General features: G+C 40.1%; 1 protein-coding gene across 1 annotated transcript; it reads left to right on the top strand.

The window, feature by feature from the left end:
• The first annotated feature begins 371 nt into the window (after window positions 1-371).
• myo1hb (myosin IHb) lies at window positions 372-13,054 on the top strand. Its single transcript, XM_067573916.1, has 32 exons — window positions 372-401; window positions 4,878-5,039; window positions 5,454-5,569; window positions 5,755-5,953; window positions 6,028-6,108; window positions 6,192-6,371; window positions 6,457-6,555; window positions 6,654-6,767; window positions 6,877-6,948; window positions 7,036-7,155; window positions 7,520-7,587; window positions 7,681-7,786; window positions 7,889-7,969; window positions 8,055-8,146; window positions 8,282-8,376; window positions 8,524-8,570; window positions 8,849-8,929; window positions 9,045-9,150; window positions 9,300-9,417; window positions 9,574-9,687; window positions 9,784-9,860; window positions 9,942-10,010; window positions 10,120-10,204; window positions 10,306-10,468; window positions 10,603-10,686; window positions 10,855-10,948; window positions 11,038-11,093; window positions 11,173-11,308; window positions 11,426-11,496; window positions 12,158-12,255; window positions 12,370-12,469; window positions 12,551-13,054. Exons 1-32 carry the CDS (start codon window positions 372-374, stop codon window positions 12,575-12,577), a joined length of 3,141 nt encoding a protein of 1,046 aa, XP_067430017.1. The 3' UTR covers window positions 12,578-13,054.
• Window positions 13,055-13,579: the final 525 nt, after the last annotated feature.

The raw sequence follows: 13,579 nt of genomic DNA, 5'->3' as shown, positions 1-13,579 counted from the left end.
AACAACCCTGGTGCCTCCAGAGCCACATAACTCATTACTGCCTCACTACCTACAATGCAGGGACACCAGTCCAACAGGAAGCAGCAGTGCCACCCTCCTCCTCCCCCTCTTCAGCCTCTCTGTCCCAGGCCGTGGTACCGGGCCTGCTCCGAGCCAGTATATGAGAAGTCGATGCAAACCTGAGCAGCAGAGGAGAAAGTGGCAAGAGTAGATTATTGGTGAAATATCTTTGCTGACCTACAGAGGCTCCACTATGGGAGAACTTCTCAACAACTAAAACTCAGGCTATATCTGTCTGAGTTGTAAACCTGAGGACTGTAGTTCAAAATAATTTGGATTTATCAGGTTCATCACACAAGACTGATCCAACCATGACGCACATGGCTCTGGAAGTAAAGGAGGTAATTATTGGCTGTAGTTTCATTGTGTGTCATTGTATGTAAAGCCACTTTTTGTAGATTTTCCTGTGATTTTAACATCTTTCAAATAATTCTGATGGCATCATTTTATTTGTTTGTAAAAAAGAAATGTTTATATGGGTGAAAATTTGATTTGCTTTTAGCCCATTAATCCATCAGGTCAGATCACACTGAGTGACTACCACTGAGGGGTGCCAAAGTCAGAAATGTCAATATGTACAGTAGTGGCTTTAAAGCTGCACTTATCAATATTTTTTATATTAACAATTAATTAAATGACAATGTGCAATGTGAAAGGTGTGGCTCATCATCTGACTTCAGTAACTGTCAGCTCATTGTTTTGTTTTTACGGCCGGTAACTTTACTGTTTTGGTTCACTCTGACTGTTCTCATCAGTGTTGTTTCCAGCAGCAGCGGGCAGCTGTTTCCAGAGAAAAGGCTCAGATGAACCCTTTATGTTCTACCCACCCAGCACAAAACAGCAGGCAAACAAAGTTAGCAACTAGCTTGAGAACATTGTGGAGCATTAAGCAGCTTAAGATCCAGATATTTCCCTCAAAAGTTGGTGGAGTCCACAAAAGAGCTATAAGGAGTTATATTCAAGACTACCCATTGCCAAACCACAGTCCAGATTTTTTTTTAAAATTCTTACATATGAGGTGGCAGCTCAAAGAAGATTACACCCATGTAGGGCTTATACTTGCCAGGCGGCCAGAAACACAACTCCAAATAAATATTAATGTTGCTCCATGTCTGCTGAATGTGGAAATAAACAATTGTTTGCTAACTTTAATATCTAAAAGATGATAATTTTTTATTTTTTCCTTATTTCCACAGCCCCCACTTGGCCAAAAAAATCAGTCAATGCTGCTTTAAACTTACATTAACCGATTTCATGGCCACTTGGGGGAAACAAGAAGTGAACACAACACCAACATATAACCTTTTAGACATCCAGCAATTACAGAGCAACATTATCATTAATTTGGAGTTGAGTTTCAGTCCACATAATGTAAGTCCAATATTCACTTTTCTTTAGCTCTGTTTTTTGGTCTCAATCAACTCCTGAGGGGAATATTTGGCTCTTTAGCTGCTAAATGCTCCACTATGTTCACCAGCTAGGTGCTAAATGTGTCTGTTTGCCAATTGGTACTGAGCAGGTAATGTACAGTAGAGCTTTTCCTCTTGAAACAGCTGCCTGCTGTGGCTGAAAATGACACTAGTGAGCAGTGAGAGTGAACCAAAACAGTAGTTGCAGCCGGACAGCTAAACAATGAGCTGAAACTCGGTATAATCTCTGTAAAGCCGAGAGCAACTGCAGAGTCGGGTGATAATTTTCTGTAGGTTAATCACTACAAGCGGTGCCTTTGACATTACACACTGTCATTTGATACATTTTTATCACAAAAATATTGATTATAGCCACCATAACTTAAGGCTAACTTATTTTTACTGTTCACATGGATGCAACACATTTTGTGTCTATTAGCCAATCAGGATAACCAGCATCATGGTATGACTGTGTGAAACTGTAGCAACAGAGGAGGTACTCTACTCTACTGGTGCGATGGAGGTCTGTGATGGTCAGGTTTCTCTAGACACCTGGAGCCCCCTAAATGTGTGTTGCCCTGGGTGATGTATGGTGTCAGTCAATGGCCCACGAGGAGTGCTATCTCTTTCAGGAGCCTAACTGCCACTTTGTGGCTACGTAACAGGATCCTGCACCATACTGGATAGACAGGGACAATGGAGCGCCCTCTCGGGTGATGGTCTCCGGCTCAGATAGACTTTCCTCTTCCACTGTAGCCTGACATCAAAATTTGATGTTTGCTGTGGTTGTGCATTTTGGACTTTTGTGTATTACCTTGTACACGTGACTGTGTTTTGTTTATGGTGTTAATTCTATGTTCATGTTATTGCCATAAAGTCTTCAAGGCGCTCTGCACTGTCAAGTTTACATGAGATGAAAATGCTGTCAAGAAGAGTCACCTCTTATCTTGTGGCTCTTTGCTTTAGCATAATTGTCCATCCTCTTACAGCATAGTGTTGTTTTACCATCTGCCAGGTGTTCAGTAGGGGTCACGTTTCCTTTGAATGGCAGAAAATCTCTGCCCAGCGCTCAGTGCCCAGCCAGCAGCCTGCTCACAAAGACGCCCACAGTGTGCCAACAACAGAAAGGACTAGCTGCTTGCTGCTTTTTAGGAAATGTCTGATTTTGCTGCAATACATGTTGGGCGTTGACAACAAAACTCAGGTCAGAAGGTGTTTTTCAGGAGTTACTTACTAACAATGTTGATTAAATTCCTGTGCAGTTAAGAAATCAGCATTTTAAGTTTGAGGGAAGCAACCTGTGATAAAATCAGAGACTTTTTCTGCTTCTAGTTTTATTACTCTTGTAATGTTTTTTGGGGGGAGGGAATGTAGATATTAAGTATGTTTAGAAAGGCTCTCAATTTCTCAGATTATACTATCACTACTGGTTGTTGGTGTTCTTTCCTTTTTTGTTTAACATTTGATGAATTTGCCTCTCAGGTAAATCTGTATTGTGTTTGGGCCACTAAGTGTAAAACTGACTGTGTCATTTGATTTGTACATATTGTATATACAGTAAAATCAAATTTTCTGTCATTTTAAATGACATTCTTTGTCTTTTCAATATGTGAAACATTTTAAAACACTATAAGAAAAATGCTTTAAGTGGGCACAATAATGCTCAAATTAATATTTATGAAATTACAGTGTGAGTTACAACATGCAGTGAATGTTTAAGTATTCACACATAGTTTTCACATAAAATAATCATGTGGAATAAAAAGAGTCTTTTTTCTGGCATGGCCTCCAGTCATGAAGCCAAATAGTAATATTCTGTTAAAATGGTTGTGATCATGGGTGTTTAGTTGAGTTTTGTCTTCAGCATCATTTGATCAGTAAGTTCTTGTTTTTCTCCCTCGATTCATTTTTCTTTTTTCAAATGTATCAGTCGTGCAAACTAATATTTAGAGGTTTGCTGTAAATAATTAAAAATGTGTGTGTGTGGAAAAAAAAAAACTATTCTAGTTCTCTTTTTTAAAATGAATAAGGAGGAGGACAACTGAAATTAATTACTAAAATATTCCTTCCTGTGATTTAGATTTGAAATTAAAGTTTGAAATAATGACTCTGGCAAAGTACAAACATTTCATACAGAAAATTGTGAGAAGTGTTGACACAATAATGCAAGGATATTGTACGTATGTGCTCAGGCAACATCTAACATATCTCTACAAACACAAAAAACAACACACACACACACACACACACACACACAAACACACACACACACACACACACACACTCACAAATACATTTTTAGAATGAGATTTGCTTCCTTCGTGGTACGTTCACTACATTATTAATGGTTTCCTATTGAAGGAAATAGAGACTGTAATCTATTAGTGTTTCCTGTCATTCCGCTGTCCTTTCCCCTCAATAAAACCAGATGTTTAGTTGTGAAAAAGGTACTGAGGCACACACATCAGGGACCTTCAGGGTAGGTAACTTTTTTGCACTTTTTCCTGGAAAAACTTTGTTGAACATTTTAATGATCATATGCGGGTTTCAGGATGTGATTTATTGTGACATTTTGCAGTAAATTTCTGCTGGTTCAGTAGAACAACAGCTTGTTTTACTGGAGAAGGATCTGTGAGTGTCAGTTACTCCAACTTGGGGACCGCTCAATTTGGCAGTGATGAGAGCCAAACTACTGAAGCATAATACTGGGTGGCTCTTTCATAGCATCGTAATTAAAGTGCATTGAGTTTTCCGATTATTTTACCTGGCACATCTTCAGTTGTGCTTTTAAGTAGCAGAACATCTTCTGTGTTTATGCATAATGAACATAATTACTTCTGCATTATTTACTTCAGTTAAGTTTATATTTGTGTCACTGACTGTTGAAGCCTGTAGTGAATTGTCATTTAAAAAAATGTAGGTGGAGTATTTGGTGTTTTCTCTGTCCTTGCCACATACGTGACTGATGGCTCTTTAGGGAACACAGAAACAGATTAGATAGTGCCGGCTGAATTTATATTTATCATGAGCATAAAGGATGTAGCCAAGGCCACCAACTGTTCTGACTACAAGTCACAGATATAGAGAAAAACAGGCAGGAAATGAGTTCCCCTTTTGGGAAATATATATATTCTAGGTTGTCCATTTTGGGGCCATATGTGTGTATGTGTTCATGGGTAGTGACAACCTCAACAAAAACAGATAACCTTTGAGGAAAACAGGACACGAAGGACCGGACATATAGGCCTGGTCTTAACAGAGGGGAGAACTGGGCCAAAAATAAGAAAAATGTCATAGAGAGCAATTAATTGTATCATCAAAGTCTCATAAAATGCATAAAACAGTTTTTTCATGTTACATACTTCTGTTTACTTGCCATGTCACTTATGTGTTCCTTCTCGGGCGCAGAGCCTGGATGAGCGGTGTAACCGGATCCTGAGGAACATGGAGGCCTCCCTGACAGCCCGGGATCGCGTGGGCATCCAGGATTTTGTTCTCCTGGACGCCTACACAAGTGAGAGTGCCTTCCTGGACAACCTGAGGAAACGCTTCCATGAGAATCTCATTTACGTGAGTCCTTCCTGTGTGCGGTGTCATTCTGGATAACCAACTGCGCTTTTTCTCTTACTCTAATTAAACCTCGACCTTCAACCCAACAAGGTTCCTAATGCTGTGTTCCCTTCTGCTGAATCTGGCACCTTGTGTTGCTGAAACAGCAGCTCCTGTTCTTTTCGTTTGCAGAGTGAGCACTCTAAAGGTCACCGCTGTCTGTGAGGTCATGACAAGTGATTAACCAAACTTATTGCTTTTGAGAAGGACAAAATTACTTATCAGTGGAGTGATACATAGATACCACACTGCAGGAAGCCTTATTTTAATGCCATATAATGTTGAAGAAAAAACATGATTTATGAAATAATAGGCCAGAAAGCTCATGTGCAAGAGGTGATGACCATGACTTGCTTTTCTTGTCTTTCTCTGCAGACCTACATAGGGACGCTCCTGGTGTCAGTCAACCCGTATAAAGAGATAGACATCTACAGCAAGAAGCAAATGGATACCTACATGGGTGTAAACTTCTTTGAGCTGCCACCTCATATGTAAGAATTAAAAAAAAAAATTTGGACTGTGGTTTGGCAATGGGTAGTCTTGAAAAATGTTGCTTATGCAGGAGTGTTGAATGCTACATTGTGTTCAGGACAAACATGTAGACGTTGCGAGATGCCAAAAGTCAAAGTCTGAATTTTAAAAGCAGACTGAATTTGACCCATCACTGTCCTTTCAGTTATGCGCTGGCGGACAATGTCTTCCGCACCATGCTGTCTGAGTTCAACAACCATTTCATCCTGATCTCTGGGGAGAGTGGGGCCGGCAAGACCGAGGCCTCCAAGAAAATCCTGCAATTCTATGCTGTCAGCTGTCCAAGTACCAAACTCCTGAACAACGTCCGAGACAGACTGCTTCTCTCCAATCCAGTGCTTGAGGTCAGTGTCATAAAAAGTGGATCTGTGTATTGTGTTAGCCCATTGTTAAATTTAATTTATTTTATACCTTCCAGGCTTTCGGAAATGCCAAAACCCTGAAGAATGACAACTCAAGCCGCTTTGGGAAATACATGGACATCCAGTTCGACCACCAGGTGGACTGAAATAACCTCATTATTACTAGTGTGTATTACAATGTCAATATGAAGTTGGGTTATGGATTACCTTTCTCCCTCAGGGTGGTGCAGTTGGTGGTCACATTCTCAGTTACTTGCTGGAGAAGTCACGCGTGGTCCACCAGAACCACGGAGAGAGAAACTTCCACATCTTTTACCAGCTGGTGGAGGGCGGAGAGGAAGATCTGCTCCGCTGGCTTGGCCTGGAGAGGAACTGCCAACACTACAGTTACCTGGTGCAGGTCAGTGAAAAAGCACTTTTTTTTTTTACAAAATCTGGTGTAACAAAAACCTTCAAAAATGTATTTTGTTCTTTGTCTCCTCCAGGGTGATTGTGCCAAAGTGAGCTCTATCAATGATAAAAGTGATTGGAGGACAGTGCAGAAAGCCCTCTCTGTCATAGAGTTCAGTGAGACTGATATTGAGGTGAGGTTATACTGTACCCATTAAAACCTTTATATAAAAACATGCATGACACATTTTACTGATGATTCATCAACTATTTCTCTCCGGGTGTAATGCAGCACCTGTTTGGAATTATTGCTAGCGTGCTCCACTTGGGAAATATCAAGTTTGAAGCAGATACTCGAGGATACGCCACTCTTAACGGCAACCAGGAGATGCACTGGGTGTCAAAGGTGAGAACCAAACAAATTCTTTTGTCTATCTTCATGTTATTTCCTGATGGAGATCGGGGAGAGAGAGTTGCTGTTGCATAACCAGTTTTGCTTTGCCTTTGCTTTGCAGTTGCTGGGGATTCCTATTCAGGTGCTACAACAGGGCTTAACCCACAGGAAGATTGAAGCCAAAACCGAGGAGGTGACTTGATTGCTTTCGCTTAATTCATATAATAAAATATGTTATTTGTTATGCTGATTTTTTAAAATGATCTATCTGACATTAAAGGTGTTAAGTCCCTTCTCTGTGGATCACGCTGTATACGCCAGGGATGCCCTTGCCAAAGCCATCTATGGCCGCACTTTCAACTGGCTGGTCAACAAGATCAATGAATCATTAGCTAACCAGGTGAGCAAACAATATAGATGTACCTAAAAAAAGCAATTTACTCTCTTTTTAATCTTGACCAGCCAGACCTGTCTCATCAATCTCATAGAAAAGTGGGATAAGAGTTTAGTAAACCTTTAAGAAGTCATATGAGTGATTGTGGGTTTGAAAACATCCAAATCTGGAAACAGCACATCTGGCTAATATTTTCTTTGGGCTACCTTTCTCTATGTAATGTAATTTCATTGTTTTAAAGTAACACTATGAGCTTGAATTTCGCAAGAGAGGCCTGGCTACATAAGATTGCTCCATATCTAGTCTATAGCACATAATCCATGTACAATTAAAAACCAGAATGCATGATGTCTGGGTAAATTTTATTTAGGATTCCTCCAGGAAGACAGTAATTGGTCTACTGGACATCTATGGGTTCGAGGTTTTCAATGTAAACAGGTGAGAACACATACAGATGAATTGGTTCTTCAACGGTGAAATGAAGTGTGAAATGAAGAATCCGGAGCTGACGGCACCTGTGGTTTATTTTAGCTTTGAGCAGTTTTGCATCAACTACTGCAACGAGAAGCTGCAGCAGCTTTTCATCCAGCTGACCCTGAAGTCAGAGCAAGAGGAGTACGAGATGGAAGGGATTGAAGTAATAAACACTTTTATTACCAACTACATTTATGTCTCACAGCGCTATAAACAACACCGACATTATAATTCACTTTTGTCTTTCTCATTTTTTAATACACAGTGGGAACCAGTGCCATTTTTCAACAACAAGATAATCTGTGACCTTGTGGAGGAGAAACACAGAGGAATCATCTCATTATTGGTTAAGACATGATTGAGTTATGATTCTGCAAAAAGACAAACAATACTAAAACTGTTGAATTACTGATGCTTGTCCTCTCCTACAGGACGAGGAATGTTTACGTCCCGGAGAGGCCACAGATCTCACCTTCCTGGAAAAGATGGAGGAAAAGATAAGTGGTCACCCTCATTTTGTCACGTGAGTTTTACGCTTCTGCTTTACAGTAAATGCACATTACATGCACATGGCGAAGGAATATGACCCAGCAGCCAGACCTGCTAGAAACACTCATATAATAGACACTAATCTTTACAAACTTTTCCCCTCCTGCAGACATAAACTTGCAGATCAGAAAACAAGGAAAACACTGGGCAGAGGAGACTTCCGCCTCTTACACTATGCTGGCGAGGTTACATACTGTGTAGTTGGTGAGATATAGCTTCAACACTGAAATATTGTCTCTTGTATATTCATTAACACACACTTGAACCTGAAATACCGCCATATTTTTTGTGCAAGCTAAATAATATGTGGCTGTCTCTAATTAAATTAGAGTTTTTCTTCTAAACTTTCAGGATTCTTGGACAAAAACAATGATCTCCTGTATCGAAATGGAAAAGAGGTAATTTTGTTTCATTTTGATTGGATGATGATTCCTAGAAAATTAAAAATTTTATAATTTGATTGATTGTTTTATACATTGCCTGTCGCAGACATAGATGCAACATCTCCTACATATCTATATTCATGTATCTATTTTTTTTTATCCTTGAAGAAAGTAAATAGTAATGAGAATTAAGTTGTATAACTGCTAATTACTATTTCACATTAAATTATTATTTACGGGATATATGACTATAATGACGGGTGGTCAACAACAGTTTTCCTGTTCTTTTTAAGGTCATGCGACAGTCCAAAAATGCTATTATCAAACATTGTTTTCCTTCAACTGAACCAGACAGCAAGAGGAGACCCGAAACTGTAAGAAATTATTCAAATGATGATGCTCAATGACTCATTGATTTTATTATTTACATAACTACTATACACAAACTGTCAATACTCATATCCCTGCCATTTTCCTGTCTCTCCTCAGGTGGTGACTCAGTTTAAGAGCAGTCTGGTGGGTTTGACCGAGATCTTAATGTCCAAAGAGCCTTGGTACGTCCGCTGCATTAAACCCAATGAAGCCAAACAGCCAGGTGAGGTCTTGTGTCCTAAACATCCTCCATTTCTGTAAAGATATTAGAGCTTCAGCCAAGCTTTGTAGCATAATATATAGTCTACATGTATGTTCAGCCTATACTCAGTGAGCACATGTAGAACAGAAGCACTGCTGTGTCTCCTGCAGGACGCTTTGATGACGTGTTGGTGAGACATCAGGTGAAATACCTGGGGCTGATGGAGCACCTGAGGGTCAGGCGTGCTGGGTTTGCTTACCGCCGCAAATATGAGATCTTCCTCCAGAGGTAGCTAATCAAACATCCCAATGCACAAGAAATTACTTTTTCTTGCAGAAGATGTATGGCACACTCTCATTTTTGCCATGGACACATTCACTGCTGATGTTAGTCTAAACTATAAAGCTGTGTGTGAGCGTGTGGTCTTCTTCTTCTTGTGCTCAGGTACAAGCCTCTGTGTCCAGACACCTGGCCCAACTGGAAAGGTACTGCTGCAGAAGGTGTGCGGTGCCTGATCAAACACCTGGGCTACAAGTCTGATGAGTACAAGATGGGCAGGTAGGCAGATGTTAATGGATGGCTGTCATATAGGTGCTGGTTCACCTGGAATAGATTCCAGTCTCATTGTCTCATTGTTTGTCTCTTTCCCTCAAGGACAAAAATTTTCATCCGCCACCCCAGAACTCTATTTGCAACTGAGGATGCTTTTCAGGTCTGCAAACACAAGCTAGGTGAGACATGGCTCTGTAAATTCAATTGTAGTAACATAATGAAACTTCTGATGATTAACTAGTTCACTGTCATTGTTGCAGCAACAAGGATTCAAGCCAAGTACAAAGGCTACAGGGTGAAAGGAGACTTCATCAAGCAGCGAGAGGCCGGTTAGTGTTAAAATGCACACAAGTTTGTTTAAAGGCAAAAAGCTTTCTCCTGACTCTATGGTGGTATATTTAAGATATTACTTTTTATTACCTTGTATTATTTAAACAGCCACTAAGATTGAGAACTGCTGGAGAGGTCTGCTGGCTAGAAAGGAGAGAGAAAAGAGGGCATGGGCTGTCAAGGTCATCAAGAAGTAAGTTAAGAGATGAGAGGTGGCAATGAGATATGATTTTGATGGTAATGGGAACGATGGCTGTGAGAGAATGAGCTTACCTGTCTGTTGATCTGTTCTAGGTTCATTAAAGGTTTCATGACCAGAAATCAGCCAGCCTGTGTTGACAACAGTGAGTACCTGGCGTATGTAAGGCAAAACTACCTCACTCGGCTGAGGGAAAACCTTCCCAAAACAGTCCTGGAAAAGGACTCTTGGCTAACCCCTCCGCCTATAATGAAAGAGGTGTGTGACACTTTCTTTTCTCACAAACTGCTTCCACAAGACTGCATGCTTGTTGGGCTCATGTTGGTACTTTTGGTAATACCTGCGCCCTGTAAAAGTGTAAAATCAAACAGCTCATGTAAAATCTTTTGTAGGCGTCCCAGCTTCTGAAGAAACTCTACATTCGCATCATGGTACAGAAGTATGTTCGAGGAATCACTCCACAGAGGAAATCACAGGTACAATCCACTGTCTTTCATACACAAAGTTACAAACATTACTGTAGGAATCACAATACATCCAATCCATTTAAATTCATTTTGGAGGTAGTTTGAGGGCAATGCTTCAGTGCCAGATACATTTCTCTCAGGAAGTTTATCTTATCTCATCTTACTCTCTGTTTCCAGCTTCTGTTAAAAGTACAGACCAGCTCCATGTTCAAAGGAAAAAAAGAAAACTACCCCTTCAGTGTGTGCAGACCATTCATGGACACCAGGATAGGCAAGACCCCAGGATTATTTTCTGATCATTAAGTCTTATGAGGAAAATTACATTATCATAATAATATATTGTATGTTTTTTCTATTAAGGTGTGGAAGACATAAGTATCAAAGTACTTCAGATGATTCGGCATGAGCACATCAAGGTAAACTAACATTGGACCTTACTTAGCATCTTTGTCATCTTTTTTATCCACCCTGACCTTGTTTATCTTCCTCCCACAGTACAGCGTGCCAGTGGTGAAGTACGACAGGAATGGGTTCAGGCCTCGTCTCCGGCAGCTCATCTTCACCCAGGAAGCTGTCTACCTGGTTGAAGAGGCCAAGATCAAGCAGCGGATAGATTACACTTCTCTGAAAGGTAAGGAGTGAGATAACAAGATAGAATATCATTATCTGTAAGGAAAGCCATACACACATTTGAAACTTGCTGCTGTACTCACATGTGATTTAAGCTTTAAAGATGACTCCTTTACAGGTGTGTCGGTCAGCAACCTGAGTGACAACTTCCTGATCCTTCATGTCATATGCGATGACATCAAGCAAAAGGTAGATGGATCAACAAACTGTTGTCTACAGCGTCAGTGTTTTGTCTTTTTTAATCTCTAAATCACCATATCTAATGTGAAGGAACTGATGGAGAGCTGGTTAACCCAAACTGAAGAAGTTTTCAGGAGACCAGGATGTCTTACGCAGGAACATTTACTTAAGGAGATCAAGGAGAACAGAGTTAACAGTACAAGTGAAATCACTGAGTAATGCCACTCAATTCTGCTGGTCTACTTCCAGACATGGAGTATTTAAAGCCTTCACCAAATTCTTACCATACTATGTGTCCAAATAAGGTTATTCTTTAGCCATCTATGCCTCTATTGGATATTGAACTATAGACACTTTACTATAGACAGTTAACTGAAGTCATGTAGACTGTGCATAGGTCACATGCAATACATTTTTAGAGGAGACCAGTCTGACTATCTCTCAAAACACAGCATATCTCTACCAGACCTTGGTTACCATGGGAGACAGCAAGCCTTATCAGGCAGAGATGAACCGCTCTGAAAGAAACAGGTCATGACCTACTGCTCCTAGAATTGCAGATGATCAGAGAATGACCCGGGGAACACTGTGTCATTTTACCTTTAGGTAAAAAGGGAAATAATTCCCCCACATCTAACATTTGCAGGACTGATAATTTTTGTTCTTTCAGGGAGATCTGGTTCTGCAGTGTGACTACCTGTTTGAGGCCTTGACTAAGCTGTGTGTTATTGCCAACAAGCAGAACTACATCAAAGTGGTCCAGGGCAGGTAGAGAGTCTGGATTGAATATAGCAATATATAAAAAATTAAATAAATATTTAAATTAGGAGTAAAACCCACATTGATCCTAATCCAGTGAAAACATGTTATTGTCATGTGCAGTGTGCGGTTTGACATCCAGCCTGGCAGAGAGGGGTTTGTTGACTTCAAGAGTGGTCAGGAGTCAATGGTCTACAGGGCAAAGAACGGCCATTTGATGGTGGTGAGTGTTGAGGGATCTGGTTAAGACAATGTCAAATTATTATTCATTTTAACAACTGACTAAGATCTTTTTTTTCTTTAGGAATCGACAAGAACAAAGTCCAGATGATGACGCCAGTGATTCGAGATGTTGCTCCTCTCTGTCTCAGAGCTGCAAAGTTTAGTAACAGCCATGCTTTCTCTGGCTGTTGCCAATAACTTGTGTTTTATGTCAGCTGATTTTTACTTTTTGCATCTTTATGATAATGTTACACAATGAAGTATATGTTATTTTCACACCATTACTGCCAATACTTTAGTTTTAGAGAGTGGACAACATGCTCAGAGCAGAGCCTCGCCAGAATATCAGGGGGTCTGCTTGCTCCTAATGTCTACAATATATATCACCCCTGTGTGTATTAAACAGTCCACCTCAGATTCATGCACATATACTGCACCAATATTAATATTAACAGAAGCACTTGTAATCATTTTTAAGTAAATGTACTGTACCTGAAATCCTGTCTGGATGTTAGCAATAAAGAAAAACATTAACATGTGAAGCCATGAATGTAACAATGTTTATAATACCTCACCCATGTTTACCTTTACATTAAAACATGTTAAACCATGATACCGCTTCTGTGAAGTATCCATATCTCCTGGAAATTAGTTGAAAACACACCAACACATTTCATATGGATGCTTGACAATCACTGAAGCACTGTGATGATTCCCAAGGCAGCAGCTCCTCCCACTGGTCTACTGTTGGCCCTACAGGTCTCCATTACAGCATCTCAAGGAATGTTTTTATCAGCACTTTCAATTAGTCATGCAGAGAATGAAATTTGCACACATCGTCATCTTTAAAGTCACATCATGATGCCAGAGGCGAAATAAGCACATGATACACAAGACTGTAATCAGTCAAAGCTGTATGTTGACAGTAGTTTACCATGTTGGCATATTAACATTAGCATATCAATATGCACAAAGTTTCACACTCATAACTCAGATTTTTATTTCATTTTATTCCTAATCCTATGAATCAATGTTTGGCACATATTGTCCTCTTCAGGACAAGAAGGCATTATTATCAAATGCATCACAATTATAGATGTGCAGGTCTTCT

This window comes from Thunnus thynnus, chromosome 19 (assembly GCF_963924715.1).
Source record: "Thunnus thynnus chromosome 19, fThuThy2.1, whole genome shotgun sequence".
Taxonomy (NCBI): Eukaryota; Metazoa; Chordata; class Actinopteri; order Scombriformes; family Scombridae; genus Thunnus; species Thunnus thynnus.
This window is presented reverse-complemented; position numbering and strand designations above follow the sequence as displayed.